The sequence below is a fragment of the Simochromis diagramma genome, unplaced genomic scaffold (genome assembly GCF_900408965.1).
Source record: "Simochromis diagramma unplaced genomic scaffold, fSimDia1.1 OVJJ01000297.1, whole genome shotgun sequence".
NCBI lineage: Eukaryota > Metazoa > Chordata > Actinopteri > Cichliformes > Cichlidae > Simochromis > Simochromis diagramma.
Genome location: NW_024386796.1, coordinates 518,832 through 544,674, shown reverse-complemented (window position 1 = coordinate 544,674; position 25,843 = coordinate 518,832). Strand labels below are relative to the sequence as shown.

General features: G+C 47.7%; 1 protein-coding gene and 1 long non-coding RNA gene across 3 annotated transcripts in view; one reads left to right on the top strand and one right to left on the bottom strand.

Annotated features, from left to right (window-relative positions):
* The window catches only part of LOC120729324 (glutamate receptor ionotropic, kainate 5-like), a 163,246-nt gene that overhangs the window by 124,888 nt on the left and 12,515 nt on the right, over positions 1 to 25,843 (top strand). The window contains exons 7-13 of the mRNA XM_040024870.1: positions 1,238 to 1,579; positions 6,317 to 6,469; positions 8,659 to 8,763; positions 11,023 to 11,130; positions 11,213 to 11,416; positions 14,918 to 15,031; positions 25,562 to 25,671. Coding sequence (XP_039880804.1) covers positions 1,238 to 1,579; positions 6,317 to 6,469; positions 8,659 to 8,763; positions 11,023 to 11,130; positions 11,213 to 11,416; positions 14,918 to 15,031; positions 25,562 to 25,671 — 1,136 coding nt within the window. The remainder of the gene's footprint in view (positions 1 to 1,237; positions 1,580 to 6,316; positions 6,470 to 8,658; positions 8,764 to 11,022; positions 11,131 to 11,212; positions 11,417 to 14,917; positions 15,032 to 25,561; positions 25,672 to 25,843) is intronic.
* Positions 3,783 to 5,477, bottom strand: LOC120729317. 2 transcript variants are annotated; one of them, XR_005694888.1, is made up of 3 exons: positions 4,361 to 5,477; positions 4,061 to 4,280; positions 3,783 to 4,000 (listed from the first exon to the last, which is right to left on the bottom strand). It is a non-coding gene; the product is annotated as an uncharacterized LOC120729317 (long non-coding RNA). The 2 variants fall into 2 exon arrangements; XR_005694889.1 differs by having other exon boundaries at positions 3,783 to 3,960.

The window sequence follows — 25,843 nt, the reverse complement described above, 5'->3', positions numbered from 1 at the left end:
GGGGGGGGTGTGTGTGTGTGTGTGTGTGTGTGTGTGTGTGTGATGTGTGTGATGTGTGTGTGTGTGTGTGTGTGCGTGAGAGTGTGTGTCTCTGTGTGTGTGTGTGTGTGTGTTGTGTGTGTGTGTGTGTGTGTGTGTGTGGTCGTGTGTGGAGGTTGGTGTCTCTGTGTGTTTTGTGTGGTGTGTGGTGTGTCTGTGTGTGGTGTGTGTGTGGTCGTGTGTGTGTGTGTTGTGTGTGTGTGGCGAGGTGTGTGTTCGTGTGTGGCGTGTGTGTGTGTTGTCGTGTGTGTGTGTGTGTGTGTGTGTGTGTGTGAGAGTGTGTGTCTCTGTGTGTGTGTGTGTGTGTGTGTGTGTGTGTGTGTGAGACTGATTATTTGTGTATTCGGTCTAATGAGGCTCTTAACGTCACAGTCTGATGTGATCTGAGCTTCTTTCCATGTAAAGTGTTTGTGAGTCTCTCACATGAGGTCGTGCTCACGTCTGACTCCGATGGCTGAAGCTGTCTCCTGTCGTTCGTCCTCTGACGACCTGTTTTCGTGCTGCCTCTGCTCATGTTTCACGCATTAGAGAGTAACTGTTCATGCACACTGATACTGGTACGAGCATCCTCTATCTGATGGTGCAGATGAGTCAGAACTGTTTACATGGACCAAACCAGAATTAAATATTACACGATGAACATTTTCGTCTTGCCTGCATCAAATGAAGCACACTGTAGCTTCCAGGTTGACTGCACAGAGTCACAGTAAGTGTGGCTGTGCAGCGGCTCCAGCCTCTCTTCCCACAGTCAGTCCTTAACCCCTGGTGGTGAACAGAGGAAGTGCAGTTTTAGGGGTTACAACATACAACATACGTTTCGGTTCAGCTCAGCTGAAAACAAAAGAACTCTTCATTCTTTTCAGGGGAACACGATTACTGAGCACAGCTTGTACCGTCGAGGGGATCGGAGGTGAAGCCAGCAGCCGGACGTTGGTTTGGAGTCTGCCGGCATTCCCGACTCGTTCCAGCTAAACATCTCATTGTCAGCATCTGCTGCACAACACAAACCCTGCGAGGGCTGAGCAACAGTTTGTGGTTTATTTCAGCAGCACAGCTCAGCGTGACACCAACTTGCCTTCAAGGACTATTTGAAGTTCTTTGAAATCCCCGGCGTTTGATGTCCATCTTTTTTCAAACAAAAAGGAAAGAAAAGTGTTTTTCTCTGCGTCCCTGTTCTGAATTTAAACACTCTGCTTGATGTTGTGCAGCCGGCAAAGAAAACTCCAATCAAGCTGTTAAAGCTGTTTGTTTCTTTGTGCTTTGTTGTTCTCTTTCTCCCTCTGCATTTCAGATTCTCCACCCCTCCGTGGTATCTGCACGTCCCAGCAGCCGCTCGTGTCTTCTTCTGTTCACTCGCTCTTTCTGTCTCTGTCTTCAGGATTTCCCCCTCCTGCGACTTGACGATGTGGTGGACGATCAGTCAAACATCGTGGGCTTCTCCATGCTGAACATCAGCCATCCTTTCTACCTGGAGTTCATCAGGAGCCTCAACCTGTCCTGGAGGGAGGGCTGCGACGTCAGCCCGTACCCGGGACCCGCGGTGAGACGGGACAGAGTACGACCCCGAGAGCGTCTCACCTCACCTCACCTACTGCCACACTATCAGAACCGTTAGAAGATATCCTCAGTGCTTAAAAGACTTCTTCTCTTTATTCAGCTTAAAGGTTCAAATGCAAATGTAGCTTTTAGAGAAGAAGCAAAAGCAGAAAGTCAGAAATGAATCGATGAAAGGTGTGAGTAGGCTTAGTTTGCACAAAGAGAGGCCGACGAGCTGCTCACGGGTCCTCGAAACAGTGCCCATTATTCACACGCAGTGAGACTGGTGTCCTTTTGACACAGTTACTGAGCAGCGTGTCTCCGCCGTACACAGGATAACCTTCAGCCTCCTGCACAAATGTGGGTCACTGAGTCACAAGCTGCTCTTTGGTTTTCCTGAGATGAGCGCTCAGTTCATTAGCGATATGTGATGTTAGCAAACGAAGTCAGCCAATCAGTGATCTATTTATCTATTTATCACCGTGAAGCGCGCCTACACATCACAGAGGCGTTGGAAGCGTTGGCTATAAGGTGTGCTGGAAGCACAGTGCTTCGGCCGCCATGCCGTAATATTGCAGGATAGTAATACATGTGCTGGCCCTGAGAGGAGGAGCCTGAGCTGGTCCATGAGGTGGAGACATGCCCAGTATAGTTATAGTTAACTGTTCCAGTCTGGAGACCTGGAGGAGCAGTCCATAAGAACACCCGTCTTCCTCTACAGGAGCTGAGCTGTAGGCTGACTCTACTCTACTACATGGTGTTCAGGTGGATCAGGTGGACCCCCACATTTGTGCAGAGGACAGTAGATCTCTGTGCTAACTACCAACCCGACACAGGAAAGAAACAAGTCGGTAAAGAGTAAGATTATTGAAAAAACGCTTCCGTCTAATGACTTCTGCACAGTTGCTTGGATACCAAGCTTCTCTTGCACGTGGAGAAAAGGCCGGCACAAATCCTGATGTTTGTGAAATGTTAGCTCGCCCTTTGCTGTGCCGCAGCCACACAATATTTCAATGTCACTGCTCGACATAATGAGGCAGCTAAATTATGATCCTGGGATAATGAGAGGTGTTAATCAGCAGATCAAGGTGTGATATTTAGAGATGCTAAGGTAAGTAAGTCATCTACAGCAGGTTCAGCCCGGAGAGCGTCTTCATCTGTCACTGTGTCTGCGTCTTTGCCCTGATCCATAATAAATAGACACATCAGGGCAAATCTGTCCCATCAGAGCGCTTTGTCTCATCTGCAGCTCTGATATCAGCAGAGTGATAAGGCCAGCTTTAATAAAGATAACAGTAATGACAACAACGAGTTTGCCTCAGTCACTGCAAACAGCATCGTATCCCCGGGGTTATTACTCATATCTATTCACTTAAAGTGCCGGATGGATTTCATGATGAACTTTGTGATTGGGATGTTTATGGATGTTACTGAACAATTAGAAAAGAAGAAAAGTTCCCATCTGAAATGACACAAAGTGAGATTTTACACCTGAGGTTTGTTTTCAGGACGAAGGCAAACGGAAGCCCAAAGCAAATCATTGTCACTATGCTATACTTAAGTAGTACTGTACTTACGATTAATTTCTTGATTCATGAAATGAACTAACAGTTAATTAGGACACAAAGCAACGCACCGAGCAGCTCAGCAACACCAACAGACCTGAGAGACCACAGAGTCATTTATTTCACAGAGGACCTCTGGAGGAGGCTGACAGGTCTGCAACCAGGAAACGCCTTCATGGATGGAAACACAGGATTTACAATAGGAAGGACGATCAGACTTAAAAGCATCTAAGACCTTACCTGCAGTAACCCCTCGTTACCTGCAGTAACACCTCGTTACCTGCAGTAACACCTCGTTACCTGCAGTAACCCCTCGTTACCTGCAGTAACACCTCGTTACCTGCAGTAACCCCTCCTTACCTGCAGTAACACCTCCTTGCCTGCAGTAACACCTCCTTGCCTGCAGTAACACCTCCTTGCCTGCAGTAACCCCTCCTTACCTGCAGTAACCCCTCCTTACCTGCAGTAACACCTCGTTGCCTGCAGTAACACCTCGTTGCCTGCAGTAACACCTCGTTGCCTGCAGTAACACCTCGTTACCTGCAGTAACCCCTCCTTACCTGCAGTAACACTTCGTTACCTGCAGTAACCCCTCGTTGCCTGCAGTAACACTTCGTTACCTGCAGTAACCCCTCGTTGCCTGCAGTAACACTTCGTTACCTGCAGTAACACCTCGTTACCTGCAGTAACACTTCGTTACCTGCAGTAACCCCTCGTTGCCTGCAGTAACACTTCGTTACCTGCAGTAACCCCTCGTTGCCTGCAGTAACACTTCGTTGCCTGCAGTAACACCTCGTTACCTGCAGTAACCCCTCCTTACCTGCAGTAACACTTCGTTACCTGCAGTAACCCCTCGTTGCCTGCAGTAACACTTTGTTACCTGCAGTAACACCTCGTTGCCTGCAGTAACACTTCGTTACCTGCAGTAACCCCTCCTTACCTGCAGTAACACCTCCTTACCTGCAGTAACACCTCCTTACCTGCAGTAACACCTCGTTACCTGCAGTAACCCCTCCTTACCTGCAGTAACACCTCCTTACCTGCAGTAACACCTCGTTGCCTGCAGTAACCCCTCGTTACCTGCAGTAACACCTCGTTGCCTGCAGTAACACCTCGTTACCTGCAGTAACACCTCGTTACCTGCAGTAGCCCCTCGTTACCTGCAGTAGCCTCTCCTTGCCTGCAGTAACACCTCCTTACCTGCAGTAACACCTCCCTACCTGCAGTAACACCTCCTTGCCTGCAGTAACACCTCCTTACCTGCAGTAACACCTCCTTACCTGCAGTAACCCCTCCTTACCTGCAGTAACACCTCCTTACCTGCAGTAACCCCTCCTTACCTGCAGTAACCCCTCCTTACCTGCAGTAACCCCTCCTTACCTGCAGTAACACCTCCTTGCCTGCAGTAACCCCTCCTTGCCTGCAGTAACACCTCCTTACCTGCAGTAACACCTCCTTACCTGCAGTAACACCTCCTTACCTGCAGTAACACCTCCTTGCCTGCAGTAACACCTCCTTGCCTGCAGTAACACCTCCTTACCTGCAGTAACACCTCCTTACCTGCAGTAACCCCTCCTTACCTGCAGTAACCCCTCCTTACCTGCAGTAACCCCTCCTTACCTGCAGTAACACCTCCTTACCTGCAGTAACACCTGGACTGAAAGCTGTACTTCAGTCACATCTGGAATCTTTGAGGATAGAGCCCAAACTCCAAACAATGAGTCCAAACACTTGTGTGAGAATCACTTGTGCCGGCATGTCGGTTACAGCCCGGTGTCTCCTCAGTAAAGTTATGTCCATGTTGGAGGAGGCGGAGCAAACCTGGGACTGGGAGTCACCAGAACTCTTCACTCTTCCTGCCTCTGATTTCACTTCGTCTATCTGTCTCTCTTCAGTCTGTAATTAGTTATTGTCATCCAGCCCTGAAACTATCGACTCGGAGAGAACTCCAATCACACTCGGTCATACATCCGTCTTCTTTATCAGCCGCTGACAGACTGTGCCGCTCTGCCTCCGTACAATTTGTCTGATTCCCTCAGAGTGTCAGTTTGATTGACAACTGACCAAACAGACCAGAACGTCAGACTGTGATAGGATCACTGAGTCGATCGCTGAGCCCAGCGCCGAGAGCCGCTGATAGCAGGAGGGCTTTAATTTTCCTCTTCTTGCTATCAATACCCCGGCGTCTTCAGCTGTAGGAGCACCAACAAACACAGCTTTTTATTCTTGTTTCTGGGAGTTTTGGTTTTGTGCAGCTTTGTGGGCTGCAGTGGGGAATGTGGAGGAGAGCGTGCTGAATGAACAGGACACATGCAGCAGATTGTTCTTGATGTTATTCTGATCTCAGCTCTTAAGCTCTTAACTTCACCCAGTACTCTTAAGGGCTAATAGGAGTTCAATCACACTACAGTACCGTGCAAAAGTCTTAAGTCACCATTCATTTCTTTAGATTTTGCAGGAATCCTGGAGGTTCATTATAACATATGCAAACATACATGGAATAATAATAGGCAAGCACAGAGTTTGAATATTTGGTGTGAGCAGCTTCATCCTTCCGCTCAGTGTGAACTCTGAGGCTTCAGAGGCTTAGCGGACAGAAACAAATGGTCAGGCACCAGGACTGGACCGACAGACGAACTTTGAAATACCGTCAGAAAGCTGAAGAACTGTTGCTCAAGAACATTTTGCTTTTTGGAAGCAAAATGTGAGCAAGCAAGCTACCTGCTGAACGGCGTGATGTCAGAACTCTGTGACTCGTGTGCATCAGTCAGATGCATTAAAACCAACAGAGTGCAGATGTACCGGCACCCTCCGTCATCACCCTTCTTCATTTACATGAATACAGTTGGGTTATGGACAGTCCAGATCTGTGCATCACTCATAGGGTTCAGATGTGAAACACATTAGGAAGATGCTCTCTTAGAGGCCGAGCTGCAGAGATCATTCACGAGTCTCGGACTGAGAGCGACACATTTGTGTCCGGCTGGGAGAAGCAGCTGACACTGGTTAGTCTCTCAGAGTAAAACGGCGCTGATGGAAGTCGTCGTATTTATTCCTCACAGAGACGGAAAAGTTCGAGCACACAGGCAGCTCCTCCACTGCGACATCAGAGCGCTCTGCTGTGTCAGTTATTGAACCCATTCATGCTTTAATGTTTTCACCCGTGTCTGTCTCAGCTGTCGTCAGCACTGATGTTCGACGCCGTTCACGTGGTGGTGAGCGCCGTGCGAGAGCTGAACCGCAGTCAGGAGATCGGCGTGAAGCCTCTGAGCTGCACCTCCCCGCTCATCTGGCAGCACGGCACCAGCCTCATGAACTACCTGCGCATGGTAAACACACACAGACACACCTCACGCATTACCAGAGGAGGCCCACAGACATCTCACAGAAAGGCATTATGGGTAATGTAGGGATGAAGGGCTCACAGTTTACTGTCGTCTCAGCAGCAGCGAGCGCAGCTCTTCTTCTTCTGCTTCCATTCACTGAACAGGCCAAAGGATGGAAGTGCTAACAGCAGTGTTTCCAGTTTAAAAAGCTCACTGGAGGACGAGCCAGTACAGCAGCACGCTGGTTTCGCCTCTGTGCTGGTGTAGGTTTGGTTCCCATGCAGCCGTGTGGTCTCTGACATTTCAGCTTTTTAAAAGCTTTGAAAGCAGTTTTTTCCAAATAGGCAGGAACTCAGTAGAAGGCGTGAACTTGGCTGTAGGTGGGTGTGGATGCTGCTGGTATGAAACACTTCATATTTCAGTGGAAACACTGGCAGGGATTTGAGCTCGCAGCAGGAGCGTTCAGCACTGCAGCATTTAGAGGACTTGTTGGTTTTAACACGGCGAGCTGCTGCAGAGCTGCACCCGTGGAAGGAGGCCTCCTCCCTCCTTCCTTCTTTCATTTTCATGTCCATTTGATTTATTCCTGTCTTCCTCTTCCCCCGTCTTTGTCTGTCTGCCACTTCTTGTTTTTTCCATCCTCTGAGGATGCCGCTCCCTCTCTCCATTTGTTTTGCTTGCTCTCCGAGCATCACTTCATCATCTCTGCACTGAGCCTGGCAGCAACCAGAGACCCCGCTCCCTCCCCGTCTCTCTCGCCACATTGTTTTTGGGATGTAATTCATCTTGAGTGGTGCGCACGCACACACAGACACACACACAGATACACGCACACACCCGTTCATAGTGTATGTGCACTCGATTACACATAACTCACATAAACTAAGGAACAAAATGCACGCTTGGCTGCACATCTCTCACACTTATTTGCACATTCCTGCGAACACACACACACACACACACACACACACACACACACACACACACACACACCAGCAGCAGCAGCGTCACTGATCTGATGAACTGTCTGTCTCTCCTGTTGTCTCAGTTTCTATTTCCAGTGTGTGTGTGTGAGCATGTATTGATATCTGTGTGGGGACCTAAATCCCAGTTCCCATGAGCTTAAAGGTGTTTGGTTTTAGTGTCAGGGTTACATTTAGGCTATGGTGATGGTTAGGCTCGGGGTTCATTGGTGGTTAAGGTTAGCAGCTTGGGAAAGCATTATGTCAATGAGATGTCCCACAAAGATATGAAAACGTGTGTGTGTCAGATTAAAGTGCAGCCTGTAATAAAGCTTCACATTGAGCTGCTGTAAACATCTTTCCCAGATATTCTGCATCCTTAACGGGAACGCCAGCGCTTATCAGTCTGTTGTTCCGTATAAAGATGCCGAGTGTCATCACGGCTGGTGAGCTAGCTGCTAACAAGTCTGTGCAGCTAAACCGGCTAACAGTTTACTGGAGAGAGAGTCCAGGGTGTGAAGCTCTCTCACTCTCAGGTTAGCACTGACAGGATGGTTTGCAGTCACTCCATGCAAAGACTGTATATAAAAGATGACTGTAGCCTTTGGGTCTGAATAGTAAAGCTGATGTGGAAGTGCCGCTTGAGCAGCAGGAGGCGACTCTGGCTGTAAAAAGAAGTGTACGGCTCACTGATTTATGGCCTCCATAAGCGCCGTCCCAATGAGTCAACGAGCTCGTTTGCTAGTTTGAGGTCTTACTGAGTGCGGACATTAAGGTCCTCTTTCACTAAAACAGATGATAAAGCAGGTCATGCTTCAGGGTGGGGGACGTGGTTAATTTTCCCACCAGGAGAAACCGCACTGATGAGCTGAACTCAGTAGTAATTTCATCTCTTTAAACTTAAATTAGCCGCCCTCCCTCAGGGCGTGTTACCTCATGATGACCATGACCACCTTAGGTGCCCGTCACAAAGATGGTGACATCAGCGGGTGATGTCACTGCAGCGTCATGCTGTTCTTTACATGTCGTTATCAATCAGGAAATAGATGTGTTTTTATTTTCCTTCTTATTCTTCAGATTGAAGCTGAGTAGAATTAAAAGTGGACTAACGTTTGTATTCCATCTACTGATATTATCTTATTATTACTTTAAGATAGCACAACGTTCAGTTAGCTTTGCACCTAGCTAACCTGCTAACCTGCTCTTTGGTGTTTGCCCGTGTGTCATCAGGTGGAGTACGATGGTCTGACGGGTCACATCGAGTTCAACAGCAAAGGCCAGAGAACCAATTACACCCTGAAGATCCTGGAGAAACACCCTGCAGGCCATAAAGAGGTCAGAGGTCAAATAGGGTCAAGTGGGGAGCTGACAGGAAAGAGATTAGGTCATCATTCAGCCGCAGAGATGTAAATTTGTGCCTTTAGATCAGGCGGGTGGATGAGCGTGGATGTTCTACGCAGTGACCTTAAAAGTCGTGCAGGATGCGCCGTCCGCAGTAAACCCTTCTCTCATTCGTCGATAAAATCAGCCTGAAGGCTCGGCGCGCATTTACGACCTCATACATATATTAAAAGGTTGCAGATCAATGGAGGTCAGCCCGGGGTCAGGTGGGCTCGTGTACCAGGGGTGAAGGTTCCCGTGAGAAGTAACGAGACAGCGCGTGATTTACGCTGCAGCTCAAACACAAGAGCGCGCTCGTGCTCCCCGGAGGATGAGCCGCTCCTTCGATAAGGTCGTTGCTTCAGGCTGCTCTGCTTCCTGCATCGAATCCAAATTGATTTTCATCCTGATAGATCTGCTGCTCTCGCTAACTCTGACCTGACCTCATTTACTCTGTGGCGTCTACTGAGGTCCAGATTCATGGATTCTAGTCAAATCCATTTAAGTTTGCTTCACATTTTCAGGAGCCGAATGGATTCACACAGTTACCTCAGGACTGTGCTGCTGTTATAGTCATCAAAAGAAGGCAGCAGGGTTGGACATTATCCATGTTTCTAGTTTAATCATGAAACAATCAAGTTATTCTTTGACACAGTTTGGTCCATAATCAGCTGGACACACACACGTTTGTAGTTTTGTCTCTGCACTGCACCACACAGGACTGAAATCAAACAAAAGTGCAGACTTTCAGCTGTAATTCGAGAGTCTGCGTTTTTAGCTTTTCACTGTAACTTTAAGAATGCGGTCCAGGAGGTCACCAGGCGGCAGTGAGGTCCAAAGGAAGGAAAGCACGAGCAGCTCGAAACACCTGAAAGACACCTGAGGTGCACGAGAACCACTGAAACACTGAGAAGCTCTAACTATCAGCTGAGCCTCGGGTGTGTTTGTTTGTGGAACCCACGGAGCCAGAAATGGATGTCGATGTCAGACTTAACAAGATTGAGGATATCCCCGTTCCTGCAAATCAGAGTTGAGTTTAAAGCTGTCTGAAGCCTGAGCCGGTGCTTACACGGATTACTTGTACTCTCCTCGCTGTTTCACTGCAGCAGTTTGTATGAATATTCAGTGATATGAGCACACTTCCCCTTTAATGCAACCTTACGCTTGTGTAGCTTCAGGTTCAGGTATCAAAGCAGCCTCATCCAGGTGGGCTTCCCAGACTAGGCCAGGACACTGTGTGCTTGCAGCAGGAGCAGCGTTGGAACGAAACGCTGCACGGCTCTTTAGTATTAATGTCATGGTGGAAATCCTGCGTGATGACCCTCAGCGAATGTTTTTCAGGGGTAAACAAAGCAAAGGCAAAGAAACGGCAGTAAGATAGATGAGACATGCTGGATGTGAATTAAAGCCGAGAGGACGGAGGCGTACGGATGGAGACGGGAGTGGTGCCCGCTCTCCATCAGCCAGTCCTCTGGGTGACAGCTCGTCTCCTCACAGCTAAAACATGCACAGCAGCGGGCGAGAGGTCGGCTAAGGTCGGGAGTTTGGGAGATGGGATAGGATTGGCGTGAGGTGAGCGTGTAGGTGTTTACAAGCTTATTTAACCCAGAGGACGAGGTGGGAGGAGCCAGATCCTCCTCTATTGATCCCAGCATTGATCCTGCAGCAGCAGCGTTCAGCTCCCTCCTCGTGTTTTATTATCCCAGACTGGTTTTTAATCCTTCCTCTCTGGGTCGTCTTTGTCATCTAACTCGTCTGTTATGGAGACGTGACAGACGTGTGAGCACTCGCAGGTTTGTCTCTGACAGTGTTCGGCCGCAAACACGTCATCGACTAATCCGTGTGTCGCGATTTATTTGTTTTCAAAGTCGAGCCGACTGTAAGAGAAAAGTCGTCTGCAGGCTTGAACAAATGGAAACTGGAGCAGTGAATTCTGTAACGTTAACCAACTGTCACACGGCCTGTGACCTTTAACCTACGGTGCTTACGCAACATCTCCTGACTTGATAGAAAGAAAAAAGCCTAAAAGCAGACAGACACGCTGGTGATGTCATCAGACTAATGGAGGCCCAGTCTTTGGAAGAGCGTCGGCCTTTTTCTGGTCTGAACTTTGACCCTGACAGAAAAATCACGTTTTCCACCTCAGAAACACTTTTCCTCCCGTCCTCAGTCTCTCTGTTTCTGCTTCTAACTCCTCTGTCGCCCCTCCTTTAGATTGGCATTTGGTACTCCAACAACACGCTGGCCATGAACTCCACCTCCCTGGACCTCAACGCTTCAGAGACGCTGGCCAACAAGTCGCTCGTCGTCACCACAATACTGGTGAGCCTTTCGTATCTGATTGTGACAAAGCGTCTGTGGTGGGTGGACCTGCTGCTCTGAGCCGCCTCTTCCTCTCTGACAGGAAAACCCTTACGTGATGCGCAAGTCCAACTACCAGGAGTACCAGGGCAACGATCAGTATGAGGGCTTCTGCGTGGACATGCTGCGGGAGCTGGCGGACATCCTGAAGTTCTCCTTTAAGATTAAGCTGGTGGACGACGGGCTGTACGGAGCGCCAGAGCCCAACGGCAGCTGGACCGGCATGGTGGGGGAGCTCATCAACAGGGTGAGTGAAGGAGGAGGAGCTTAAATTACATACAAGCTTCAGCCTTAAAATCACTTTGTTCCAAGAATTTAAATCAAATAGTGCTGAGGATGAAAACCAACACGCTCCTGTGAAGCTGTTATTTACTTTGTGTGTTCATTCAAAAATGAGCAGCGATGAACCGTCTTTACTGCCAGTGTTGGGGAGGATACATGTACCAGCATTACGTATTAAACACACAAAATACGAGTAACTGTTACAGTTACTGCTTAAATAGGTGGTAATTAGAATACAGTTAGAATACAGCAGTGCACGGGCAGGAATGCATCTCTTAATTGGAACTTCCCACACCACTTCACATTTAAAGAAGAAAGCGTGCAATGCAAACTCTGTTTGTCAGCAACCAGGCTGCTCTCAGCGTCAAAAGACTCCAACCCAAAGAAACATCTGGAAGTACGTTTTTTTTAACGTTAGCCTACTGCAAATAGCTTGTTTTAGTTGTGCTAGCTACCTGGGTTATGTGCCCCTTCAGTATCTTCGATGTACTATTGCTGTGTGATTTATTACTATTACTGAAGGCAGCATTACAACCTGCTAGCTCATCATGTTTGGTTCTGAAAGCAGACAGAAAACACATCACTGATACAGAAATAGTTTTCTATTCGAGATCGCTGCAAAAAGTGCAGCCTTACCTAATGTCCACCTACTGTTACTCATTTATATTAAGATTTAAACATCTAGTTGCTTTTGCTTTCAGAACCAAACATGATTATCTGCAGCTAGCAGGTTGTTAATGCTAACCATCAAGGCTAGCAGTCTATGAACTAACCTCAGCTAACGCCAGCTAACCATGTTAGCTTGGTGTTGAGTAACCTTCAGTAATAATAATAAATCACACAGCAGTAGTACATTCATGTAGTTGTAAAAAGCATGATAATATATTAAGTAATCCAAAGTATTCAGAATACGTTACTCAATGAGAGTAACGTATTCTGAATACTTTGGAATACGTTACAAAATACATTTTGGGGCATGTAATCTGTAATCTGTAGTGGGCATTTTAAAAGTAACCTTCCCAACACTGCTTACTACAGACCAGCAGACTCAGTGCACCACTCAGTCTGTGATCATTTCAAACTTCAAGCATTTAAAAGCGTCACAGTCCAGATGTTCTCCAGCTGCAGAGTAGTGCTGCATGTAGAACATCTGCAGCTGGAGATCATCTGGTTCAAGTGACAGCAGCACATCATGCTAACACACACACACACACACACACACACACACACACACACACGCACACACGCACACACACACGCACGCACACACGCACACACACACACACACGCACACACACACACGCACACACACACACACACGCACACACACACACACACACACACACGCCAAAATATTAAAAATCAGAAATGCTTCATCTCTCTCTCTGTTGCTCTTTAACTCAGTGTAAACCCTCCCACCGCACACGCACACACACACACACAAGTGCACACACACACACACACACACACACACAAGCGCACACAGGAGTCTGATGAAAATGGGTGAAATTCGTTTAACAAGTGTCTACTCGTTAATCAATTAAGTGTTAATTAAGGAGCAGGAGGTGTCTGGGGTCCAGATAAACGCTCCTGCATGGATCCACTCTGTTGACTCAAAGTGTAATGAGATTATCTTTCACCCGCCAAGGTGAACGCTACTGCAAACAAAGAAACTTCCACCAACAGGAAACACGAGTGTTCACGTTTGCATTGACAACAGATTCAATGAGATTAAAGGCTTTTGAATAAATGTGGGCTCGTGCACCCGCAGACGATCCGCCCTCTGCACATGCTGACAGACTGCACACAGGTCACATGGTAACTTCTGTCTGTGCATTAAGTCTCAGTGTTTAAATGTCTGCCTCTCCTCCCCATCAACACTCTGCAGGCCTCCAAATCACTACTGTAGTCTCCCATCCCACTTTATTAGGTACACCTACAGACTGTAATGTTTGATTCCTCACCGCCTCACCCCTCCCCTCCCACACAGGGGAGGGGAAATTTTGTAAGCATCCTTTTACATTTAGCCGTCTAAATTTAAGAGTCTCAGCTTGAAACGGGACCGTCTCAGCTCCGTGATTTACCCGCCGAACCCCCCGCCGAGAACAAAAGCTCTATCTGGCATTCTGAGTGTCCTGCCCTCCCCCCGGGGAGCCGCTGTTAACTTGTAATGCATTCAGCGGCTGCTGCAGCCTCAACAATGACTTCTGTACAATAAGAAATCAATATTTCATTAAAAGCTGCAGAATCTCTGCACAGGCACTTCAAACATTTGGAACCAAGCTGTGCCTTTAATTGCAGCTTTGAGAGAGATGGCGTTCTAACCGCCGAGGCATCAGTCAGGCGCGGTGGGGACGGTCATCGGCAGCACAGGAGCTCAAATCTACCACCAGGGGGCAGTGCTTTAACTGCTGGGATTTTTTTCAACTTCCCCAGAGGTTTCTCAGGGCGGGACGTCACTCTGAGTCCGACGGCGTTCCCAAGTGTCGCGCCCAGATTAAAAAAGCCCACAAAAACAGCCACAGTGACTCACTGCGCCACCTAGTGTTCAAAGCTGGTATTACGTAAGTTCAGGTCGAAGCTTTAAAGCTTTTAAACTATTGGACACGCTGAAACTGAAATCAGTGAGCCTGACCTGCAGAGCCACCACAGAAATGATGGACTGCAGAGATCAGGAGTGCTGCAGGAACACCAGAATGAACTGTAGTTACTCAGAGGGCGATTTAAAAACTGAGGCAAAAACAGTAATTATGATGAGCCGAAGTACCCAGAGTGCAGCCTGAAAGACTGAATGCGGGTTTGTGGCTGAGTGATGCGTCTAACAGCAGGAGATGAGCTGTGAGGAGGGACTGTGTGATGATGAAACTCGGCACCGATCACAGAGACTGTCATTAGAGACAAACATTATTCCCCCACAGTGTTTCTGCTTAATGCAAAACTGTTGAACATGAATAGAATTCAGTGGAAGTCGTTGAGCTCATTAGTGAATAAATGAGGAGCCATTAGAGCAGAATAACAGAGGAGAGCTCCCGCTGCGCAGCCTCAACTCCTCCTCGTCGTGTTTCTGTTCACCAACACCTGAAATCATCCATCGTGTCTGCTCTTCTGTCACACCCTCCATCCTTCTGACCTCTGCTGGGGTCGCATCTGATTTCCTCTCAGACCTGCGCTGAACTCCTCCTCCTCCTCCTCTCTTTGATGTTGATTTCATTTCTTTCCTTCTCACTTGTTTTTCTCACGCTCCACCGGTCGATCTGAAAGCGCCTCACCTCCTCCCTCCGTCTCCTCCACTTTCTAATTCTCTGTCTCATTTGCTCATTTAATCCTTGGTCCTCTTCTTCCTGTCTGTATCTCACCATTGAGAGCACGCCGGCGTCCGTCCCTCCTTGTCGGCGTCAGAGGTCGTGCCTACAGTGATATTTGTGCGTGTTGCTAATCCGCTCTGTCTGTTTGTGTCTCGGAGCAGAAAGCGGACCTGGCGGTGGCCGGCTTCACCATCACGTCGGAGAGAGAGAAGGTGATCGATTTCTCCAAACCCTTCATGACTCTGGGGATCAGCATCCTGTACCGGGTTCATCTGGTAAACTCGCCTTCGCTCTTCTATTCTTGCCATCAATCACAAACTGAATGCACGACGAGGGCTGAACGAGATTTAATAAGACGTTTCACTTGTTCTTCACAGACGTGGAGCGTGAGCGCAGACATCAGAGACTGGTTATTTCTTCTGATGCTGGTCACACTGGTTCAAGCGTGAATAACTGAGACGTGTCAGAACAGCCAAATCACAGTTTTTACGCCACATTTTTCCACAGAGCGGTTTGTGTCACTGCTTCAAACCAAGAAACCTCCCAAATAAAGCCAAACATGTCAGAGTACAGAGAGAGCGTGTACACATGACGTGAGGAGTCAGTGGGGCGGTGCGAAGCCGGGGGGAGGCACGCGTGACCCCGGGGAACATGCTTTTTATGCCAGAGTAGAATAAAGTGTAATTGCACATCCACTACAGTAGGTGGCAGGGTTGTTATGAAGTGTAGCAAACAAAACGGAAAAAGAAATGGAAAAATATTTAACAGCGACGAAAAGAGACGGAGATAACGGGACAAACGAAAGTGTCCTGAAAGCAAAGACGAGGAAATGTGCCGACGCTGGCTTCACTGTGACTTTGTAGGTTAAAGTGTTTCATATATATGAGAAGGGCTGAGTTTGAGTTTTTGAGTCGTTAATGTTGCTGATCAATTGTATTTATTTGTTTCATTTTATTTTCAGAATCAAGTCGGTCAAAAGAAAATGTTTATAGTTTCAATAAGGATTCGTTTTTTTAACGAATCCTTGCTCGGGCGCCTCCGAGCACGCTCAACCTCGCTGACCTGGCAGCTCGTCCTGGATTGATAGACAACCCTTGCTACCTATATATTAGGGGTGCAACGATACTCGTATCGATATTGAACCGTTCGATACAGTGCTTTCGGTTCGGTACGCATATGCATCGAACAATACAACATTTTAAATTTATTTTATCAACTTTCCTTCTGACGATGCTGTCTGTGTTGAGCGCTCAGTGGATCTGCGTTCGACTACTCCGCCTAGGCTGCACTGTCGAGCGCAGATCCACTGAGCGCAGGGCAAGCTAGCGAGACAGAAGTTAAGCTCTCCTTGCAACATGGCAAATTGACCCTCCACCACCCTCATTCAGATCTGGCGTTTGGAACTATTTTGGTTTTCATGTGACGTATGACCCTGAAGGTAAGCGCGTCATGGACTAAAGTAAAACAGTATGTTGGATGTGCCACGCAATGCTCAATTACATGGGTGGGAACTAGTGTGTTAGCGCAGTTAGCTCGTTAACGTGTTGGCCGTCCAGCCCCATGCACGGAGCGATCCGCGATAGCTCGTTAATGGAGATTTGCCGTGTTGTGGCGTTAAGGTCATTTCAGATTAACGCTGACAGCACTAGTGGGAACACAACGAATATGACTGCACATTTACTCCGACATCATCCTAGTGCAAAGACAAGTGGAAGCAGACAAAAACAACAAGCAGCATGCTACAAACTTTACCCGAGTCATTTAGACAGCTGTTAGCACAGGATTCTCCTTATGGGGACCTGATATGTTTAATAAGCTGCTGAGAATATAGCCCAGAAGAAGCGGATAGTATAGCTTTTATTTTGAAAGAGCCATTTCTCTGTAATAAACTCTCTTTTCCAAAGATGAGTGATTCCTCCATCAGATAGATTTATTTATTTATTATTTTGTTGTTTCAGCAACATTAAATTTAAAAACTGTACATTTGAGTTAAAATATATATTTATAATTTTAATAAATGACAAATTAAAAAAGCATGAACATTTTTTTGTATCGAAAAAATATCGAACCGTGACACCAAAGTATCGAACCGAACCGTGAATTTTGTGTATCATTGCACCCCTAATATAAATGTGCTACAGTAGGACGTTTTGTCAGAACACCAGCCCGACAGGTCAATCAGCAACCTGCTGACCAATGAGATGAAACCTTTCCCCGTGCTTCCCTGGCTCTAAGTCGCACCTTCAGTCGCTAACCTCACTTGAACTGCAGCTCTCTCTGCGTAGCAGGCACTGGACCCTGTGCTCTCCCCCTCAGTGCAGCATATGAAATAATAAAACACCCGCAGCACCTGTAAGGCTCATAAAAAATGCATCGCAGCACAGCACAGTGGAGCTGTCAGCACCACAGGCTTCAAATAAGCAGACAACAGGTTTAATAAGACGTTCCAGCAGAGCTAGCTGAGTTAGCTGCACACACCCAGACTGAGGAAGCCGCTCAGCGTCGTACCGCGGAGCAGAGAAACCCCACCTCTGTGTGGAGAACAGAGGAAGACTCAGTCTTCCTGTTAAAGTTTAACTTCTTTCTCTCCGCTGTCGCCATGTGCTTCTCCTGATGGAGTCTCGACCTCGCTGTGAGTCGCAGTCGCAGACAAACTCGACGTGTTTGTGGAGGATTCTCGTGGGATCTTTGATATTAAAATATCAGGTTCAGTATGAACAGTCGGGTTTGCTCAGAGCGCATGAAGCCTTCTTTTTACCAGCAGCTACATGGCCGGAGCTACTGGAGGTCCTAATAAATGAAACTGAAGAGGCACGGGTGCAAATGTTTAACACCAGCACAAGCGTGTCTCATTCTGGGCACGGCTGTGATGGCTGTCTGAGACAGAACGTATCAAACCCATGTGCGATGCAGCGTCTGTCCGGATGCAGGTGTTAGTGTCATGTTCCCGGCGTCTGCGGCTCACACAGCATGGAGAGAGGCCCATTGTTGAAACTGTGCTCATTACTTGGCACGCTGTGAGATCACCTGCCTCACCGCCGAGCTTGAACCGAGAGCTTGGATTGGTTATCCCTCCTGTACCTGCAGCAGGTGGAAACGCAGCGAGCTGGTGCACACGTGCTAGAACATCATCACATCACCGACGCCAGGATGTAAATGAGGTCATAGCTCCAGTTTAACGTGTGCAGGCCCTGAAGGTTCAGATGAAATAACAGCTGACCCTTCAGGGACGCGTGCGTGCTCAGATCCATCAGGTGAATATTAACGGAGGCGTCGTCAAAGCGCCGCGGGCGGTTTGCTTTCGTCCAAAGAAGCGCTTTTTAGACGATGTTAAAGGTCCGTTTATTTCCAGGCGCCGTCTGTGGACTCGCACAAACTTTTACAAATTGAACAGCCGAGCGTTTGCACCTGTTGACACTTCCTGTCTCGCCCCGGCTCCATCCGCCTGATGATTGGATGGATTCAGACACGGCAGTGAGGCTCTGCTGCTGGAGGCGGCGATGGCTCGGGTCACTCAGTCAAACTGTGAGTTTGGGACCGAGCGACCGCAAATATTCCTGCGACCCGAGAGATCGCGCAGGAAGAGGAAGAGCTGGGGGAGCAGATAAAAGCCGAGCCGGGGACACAGATGGAGGGCATGTTTCTTCTCCTCCTGTGATTCAGTTTGGGGGAGAAGGTGACGCCAGCTGCTGCTTGAAAAATATGAGTTTTCCAGCCTCTGAGGGAGGATCGGTGGCTCTGCGTCCCTGACTGGAATCTAAAGCAGCGCCTTCACTTCCTGTGAGTCTGACAGAAACCTGCTTCAGGTTGTAGATTTTTGGGTGAACCTCAGTCTCAGGGGTTAGGACGCTTTCAGGGACGATTACACTGTTGTTATTAATTATTATTGAGTTCTCTGAGGATTGTGTAGGAGGAGGCGGAGCGAGGGGCACGTTTCCTGTTTTAGAGTCGTTGTTAGTTCGATGTATTTCGGTCCTGTGTGAAATATGAACGCAGGAGGACAAGCAGAAAGTCTAAAAGGGCAGGTTAACCTTCTGAAGCCCACGCGTCCAAATCACATGGCCAATGCAGCAGCGAGACGCAGCCAAGTGTTGATTGGTCACGGCGTCCACGCTCAGTACACAGAAGTGTTTCGGACACGTGATGATGTGCTGCTGTTGAACTATGGAAACCATGTTTGTCTCAGCTCTGTAACGAAGCGTCCGAGCGCGTTCAGGTGTGTTTCAGTCAGCCATGTTTTTAGCGGCCTGTTTTCCTGTGCATGACATCAGCTTTGTGGCATGCACCAGTGCACATGAAGCACGCTGATCCGCAAAGCATGCGTGGCTCGGAGGCACCGCGGCAGCAGTCAGGCCTGCGTGAGCAGCTCGAGTGTGAGAACTGTCAAACATTTATTCGTCATTATCATGAAATCCTCCTCGTCTCTCCTGATGGAGCTCCTGCCCTCAGACACTGTACCTCTGCGGCTCATTAGCATTCACCTCCACCGTCTGTCCTCCATGTTTGACCCGGTCCGCTGTGAGAGCTTCGGTGTATCGACTCTACGATCAGTCAGCTGTTTAATGTGTGCACGGCGAGGCCGAGCTCGCGCTTCTTAAGTGTTTATTTAAGGATTAAGTTGAGCGAGAGCACATTTGTGCTCACGGCCTGCAGGCGTGATTTACGCTCTCACAGCGCCGGGCTGACGGGCAGATCCATCGCCTCGATCCGGAGGGGAACTCCGCCCTCCCGCTCCAGTGTGGAGTGGAGAATGTGAACCGAGACGCCGTGAATGTATCCCGCTAACACCAGGCGTCTGTTATCGAGTGCAGCGGTGCTGATAGATCAGCTATCAGGCCGTGCTGCACACACAGGCTGGTTTATTGAGCTGAGGGGGCGTTCCCTGAAACGCCGCCTTGTCATGTTGGTGCTGTTTGATTGAACTTGTGCAGGGCGAACATATTTTAGTCGTCACAGAGCAGAGAAGGTGATCCCGGGCCTGCTGCTGAGATTTGAATCTTGCAGCTGCGTCTTCCTCTCTTTGTTTCCTATTCGAGTTCATTGATCTTAGCTTTGATTGGGGGCTTTGATGTTTGTTGTGCTTCACATTTTTATGCTGGATTTTGTATCCTTGTTTGCTTTGTTTGGGCTCATTTGTTCCCTTCACTGTTCCCTTGTGGTGGCGTTTGAGTTTACACCGATTTCTTCAACAGCGTAACAGGCGATGTTTAGCCGACTGTCTACAACATCAGTGCACGATGTGAGTACGTCTGTGTGCGCACATGTCGGTGTGCAAACTCACACAAGCCAACAGGAATTAAATCTCAGAAGTCCCGAAGCGACTGAATACACAATCCAATCGTGTCTGCAGGCGTCAACAGCTTTATGTGCTTTGTAAACACACACACACACTCATAGCTGCGTGCGTGTAAATAGCTCGCGAGCACACTTGAAGATGGTAATCTGTTTAATTGCTCAAGCTGTTGACTTGTGCACACACATTAGAGAAGAAGAGCCATCGTGTTTACCCCTGCTCTCCCCCCCCAGCGCTGAACACTGCAAATTTATGTCTGCTGCTTCATTAGAGCTCGATATATCATCACTGCCCTGCTCTCTGAATCTGAGGCACAGCGTTTCACTGCGATCGTGTGACGCCGTCGCTGAGGAGACGCCGGCTGATTGCGAGGAGAGGAAGCGGCGTCGTTAATATTAGAGCTGCTAGCGGCACACGGCTCTAAATACAGACACCTGTAAAGCAAGACAAGTGGAGATACAGCACGATAACAAGCTTCAAGTTAAACTTGTATCTCCTCAGTCTGGATGGTCTCATGTCCTCCTCGTGCTGACACATCTGTCTCCATGGGTCTCAGCCAGGTTTAGCACAGGCTAAAGTTCCTAAAAGTTCCTGTCGCTCACATTTATTCAGGGTCAGAGGTTAGATTTCTTTTATTTGTGCATGTGGTGAATTGCACCATGGCTTCGTGTGTTCCTGCATAAGCTCAACTCACTTTTGAAGCATCTCGATTTTCAGAGCCAACAGGGGGCAGATTTGCTAATGCTAGCTAGCGCTGTGACTGTGTAGGTCAGGGGTCGGCAACCCTGGGCACGCGCTCCACAGCTGGCACGCGAAGGGTTAACTGATGGCTCGACCATAGCTGGACTGGCCGATGTGATTTCTCGTTTTTGTGGGTCGATGATTTTTGTTTGTTATTTTGTTTTTTTTTGTAACGGCACGAACAATGAGAGGTGGTGGATTGGCCAGATGCTGTCAGATGTGTAAAAATAACTCAGTTGTTTGGTGGTGGCTATGGCGGAGCTCCCACAGAGGCCAGCAGGTGGATGAGGGAAGGGGAGGCAGGAGGAGCAGAGACCCGAGGCGGCCGCCGGTCCGAGTGTCAGGTGAACTGAACTTCAGTTAAGAAGTTATGACCTGCAGTCTATCTGGGTCAGATATAAACCAAGTTTAGGTGGAGTTTATTTTAGCTGTGCTGACTTTTTACAGTCAGTTACAATAACTCGTAGTGTGTACTAGCTAGCATGACGGAGTTTCTACAGCTGGGTGGTGCTATGATGTTACTGATAGTGAACTTTATTTTGTTCATAAGGTTACAGGGAGTGCAGAATTATTAGGCAAGTTGTATTTTTGAGGAATAATTTTATTATTGAACAACAACCATGTTCTCAATGAACCCAAAAAACTCATTAATATCAAAGCTGAATGTTTTTGGAAGTAGTTTTTAGTTTGTTTTTAGTTTTAGCTATTTTAGGGGGATATCTGTGTGTGCAGGTGACTATTACTGTGCAGAATTATTAGGCAACTTAACAAAAAACAAATATATACCCATTTCAATTATTTATTTTTACCAGTGAAACCAATATAACATCTCCACATTCACAAATATACATTTCTGACATTCAAAAACAAAAACAAATCAGCGACCAATATAGCCACCTTTCTTTGCAAGGACACTCAAAAGCCGGCCATCCATGGATTCTGTCAGTGTTTTGATCTGTTCACCATCAACATTGCGTGCAGCAGCAACCACAGCCTCCCAGACACTGTTCAGAGAGGTGTACTGTTTTCCCTCCTTGTAAATCTCACATTTGATGATGGACCACAGGCTTCTCAATGGGGTTCAGATCAGGTGAACAAGGAGGCCATGTCATTAGTTTTTCTTCTTTTATACCCTTTCTTGCCAGCCACGCTGTGGAGTACTTGGACGCATGTGATGGAGCATTGTCCTGCATGAAAATCATGTTTTTCTTGAAGGATGCAGACTTCTTCCTGTACCACTGCTTGAAGAAGGTGTCTTCCAGAAACTGGCAGTAGGACTGGGAGTTGAGCTTGACTCCATCCTCAACCCGAAAAGGCCCCACAAGCTCATCTTTGATGATACCAGCCCAAACCAGTACTCCACCTCCACCTTGCTGGCGTCTGAGTGGGACTGGAGCTCTCTGCCCTTTACCAATCCAGCCACGGGCCCATCCATCTGGCCCATCAAGACTCACTCTCATTTCATCAGTCCATAAAACCTTAGAAAAACCAGTCTTGAGATATTTCTTGGCCCAGTCTTGACGTTTCAGCTTGTGTGTCTTGTTCAGTGGTGGTCGTCTTTCAGCCTTTCTTACCTTGGCCATGTCTCTGAGTATTGCACACCTTGTGCTTTTGGGCACTCCAGTGATGTTGCAGCTCTGAAATATGGCCAAACTGGTGGCAAGTGGCATCTTGGCAGCTGCACGCTTGACTTTTCTCAGTTCATGGGCAGTTATTTTGCGCCTTGGTTTTTCCACACGCTTCTTGCGACCCTGTTGACTATTTTGAATGAAACGCTTGATTGTTCGATGATCACGCTTCAGAAGCTTTGCAATTTTGAGACTGCTGCATCCCTCTGCAAGATATCTCACTATTTTTGACTTTTTCTGGGCCTGTCAAGTCCTTCTTTTGACCCATTTTGCCAAAGGAAAGGACGTTGCCTAATAATTATGCACACCTGATATAGGGTGTTGATGTCATTAGACCACACCCCTTCTCATTACAGAGATGCACATCACCTAATATGCTTAATTGGTAGTAGGCTTTCGAGCCTATACAGCTTGGAGTAAGACAACATGCATGAAGAGGATGATGTGGACAAAATACTCATTTGCCTAATAATTCTGCACTCCCTGTAGTTAGTAGAGTTTCCAACCGCCCCGTAAAAAGACAGAATCGTCTCACATTCAGAGAAAATATTACGCGTTTCGTGTTGAGCTGAGAAGAGACGCAGTTTGTCCCATACTTTAGCTTGAATGGAAAAAGACACAAAGCTGGAGTTACTCTGTGTCTTTGCTGCACAGCTGCCTCTTCTTCTTTCATTCTCTCCCCCTCCCTCTCCTGTTTCTACTTCAATCATGAAACTGATCAATGATCAGCTGATCGTCTCTCTTGTTTGTTTATCGTCCACTTTGCGTCAGAAAGAGGAAACCAGCGGATGTCGCGCTAAACAACAGCAGCACGTTTAAGCTTGATCAGCTGTTGTTAGAATTTATTTAATATTAATTTCCAGTATCAGCTGATGTTTGCTGGAGCCACAGCTGTAAAGCTGCTGGTCATGATGTCGGTTTGGTTATCTGGTGAGAGGGAAACATGAAGATGAAACCAGGAGATGTCCTTACTGAATCATCAGAGCTGAACAGGTGATGGAGAAACAGGTTTACCTTTTAGGTGACATGGATGAGTTGAAGTTATGAACTGTTTCTGAGAAACAAATAACACCAGGATCCTTTTCTAAGCAGCTGACAGCTGGTAACTGTGCAGGGGCGGGTCTAGCAAAGTGTTGCCAGGGGGCAGGTAGGGCATTAACAGGGAGAGGGGGGCACAAAGATATACTTTTCTTTCTTATTGTCATTTAAAATGTCTCGCTTTTAATAAATAATTTTCTAAATCTTACAACCAAAGTTTTTATCTGACGTAAAATGTATAGAAATGATACATATACCAACAAGACTGTACATCACTGTCACAGCAGCGTTTGTTTACATTGTTGTGAGGAGACCATAAACAGCATTTGTATTTTCTGTTGTACACTTCATTTGCTGTTATGGATAAAAAGTCTTTTTTTGTTTCAAAATAGCTGATTACTATTCGCTGACAGCTGCCAACATCTGCGAACACATAAGTGTGTAACTGTTATATTATTTATTGCTAATGCAAACATACGGCACACTGACTTCTGAGGAAATTTTAGATGCACTCATCATCAAAAAGGTTGCCGACCCCTGGTGTAGGTGGATGGTAGACATGGTAACGGCCAGGTAACACATGAGACTGTAAGTCGCCATCACGAGGGCACACCTGCATGTTTGCACGTGTACACGTTCCAAACTTATTTCCACCATGGGTCTTCCTGTCGATGAAAGTGGTCCCTCACTATAACGGCTTCGCTGGTTCGCAGATTTTTTTTGTGCAATTTTTCTTTTTTCTTTTTTTACAGCACATTGTGTTCTGCGTCCTGATTGGCTGTAGACCATTGTCAATCAATCTCATGCCGTGTCTCCTGTACAGTACAGAGTGCGTTCAGCTTGTCAAATATACATCAATCTTAGACCCTAGAAGTGCTGCACTGTATGTGTGTAAGTTTCCTCCCAAAGAAACGCAACAATCTTTGGTTTCATCCTATAATACTGGACTTATTTTTCTACAAAGGTTTGAACTCTGAGAGTTTAAACGAGAGAAAAGTGAAAACGTTCTTGCCTGTCTGAGTGTGTAAAGCATGTCGTGACGGCTTTTACAGCCTTAAAACATCCATAATAACTGTGAAAAATAAAGTTCATGGGTTTCACCTATCGTGGGTTATTTTTAGAACAAAACTCCCGCGATAAACAAGCGAACGCTGCATATTGATGGGTAGCGCGGGCCGGCACTGTGTCCTCACATCGAGAAAGTCGTGGGTTTGATTCCGCCCGGGTACTCGGGCTTGCTCCCACAGTGGGGTTAGCCTAATTAGCTGCCTGCCCGTGTTAGCCCTGTCCAGGTGTTCTCTGCCCCTCGCCCCCTTGTGTGTTGGGTTAGGCTCCACCCCCCTCGACCCTGTGCTGAATAAGCAAGACGGGATTCTTCTTACTGTCCAACCAACCAGAGCTACGCTGTATTGCAAACACAGCTCCCGTAGGAACATTTTCTTTCAGTCGCCTGAGTGAAGTCGGGAATGCTGGATGCAGCCGCTGTCACCTGCTCTTGTGCCCGGGATGTTTGATTGAGTCTGAGCCACATCACACGATCGTTTCAGCTCTGCCAGCCTCATGAGCTGTTTCTGAAATGAGCCAGAATGGACAAAAATCAGAGCCTGAATAGATTGCCTCTATTACAGCTCCAGTCATCTGCTTTAATTGAGTCCAATCTGGGACTTCCTGCTCCCCTCACTGCCAAATCCTTTTTCCAGCAGATGGGGGGTGATGGAGGCATCGCAGACAGCAGGCCATGTGATGAAGCGGGTCAACGGGAGGCGTCCCATCAGGGAGCGCTGGCTGACGCTCGTCAGCGCTTGAAAAGCTCGTCAGTGTAATTTTGTGTTCTGTTGTTTTTGTTGTGTTGTTGGAATCGCAGGTTCAAAGTGAACGAGCGCTTTTTGTTCCAGGAGCGTCATTTTCCAAAATGCACAGCTGTCAGTGTGAAGGTGTTTCAGAGTGTGCTGTGATTGGCAGACGGTCATTATCACAAATCGCCGTCCACGGCAGGAAGCTGTATCCTACCCTTTACAGACTGTAGATGAAGCACGAGAGCAGGCGGAGACCCGACGTTCCCGGTCAGGAATGCCGTGGTCATGTGATCCGTGTGTGTGTTTCAGGGTCGTAAGCCGGGCTACTTCTCCTTCCTGGACCCGTTCTCTCCGGCTGTCTGGCTCTTCATGCTTTTGGCTTACCTCGCCGTCAGCTGCGTCCTCTTCCTCGCAGCCAGGTAAGACACCTGTCTGTGCGTCAGCGTCCTAATTTTACCTCCAGCATGTGTCTGCGTTTCAGGAACAGTTTTCTAAGATGGGCCATAAATCGCTGACGCGCTCTGCACGCCATCCAGGACTTTGTATCGAAACTTTATTTACAGTCACAGCTTCAGACGCTCAGCTCTGTTT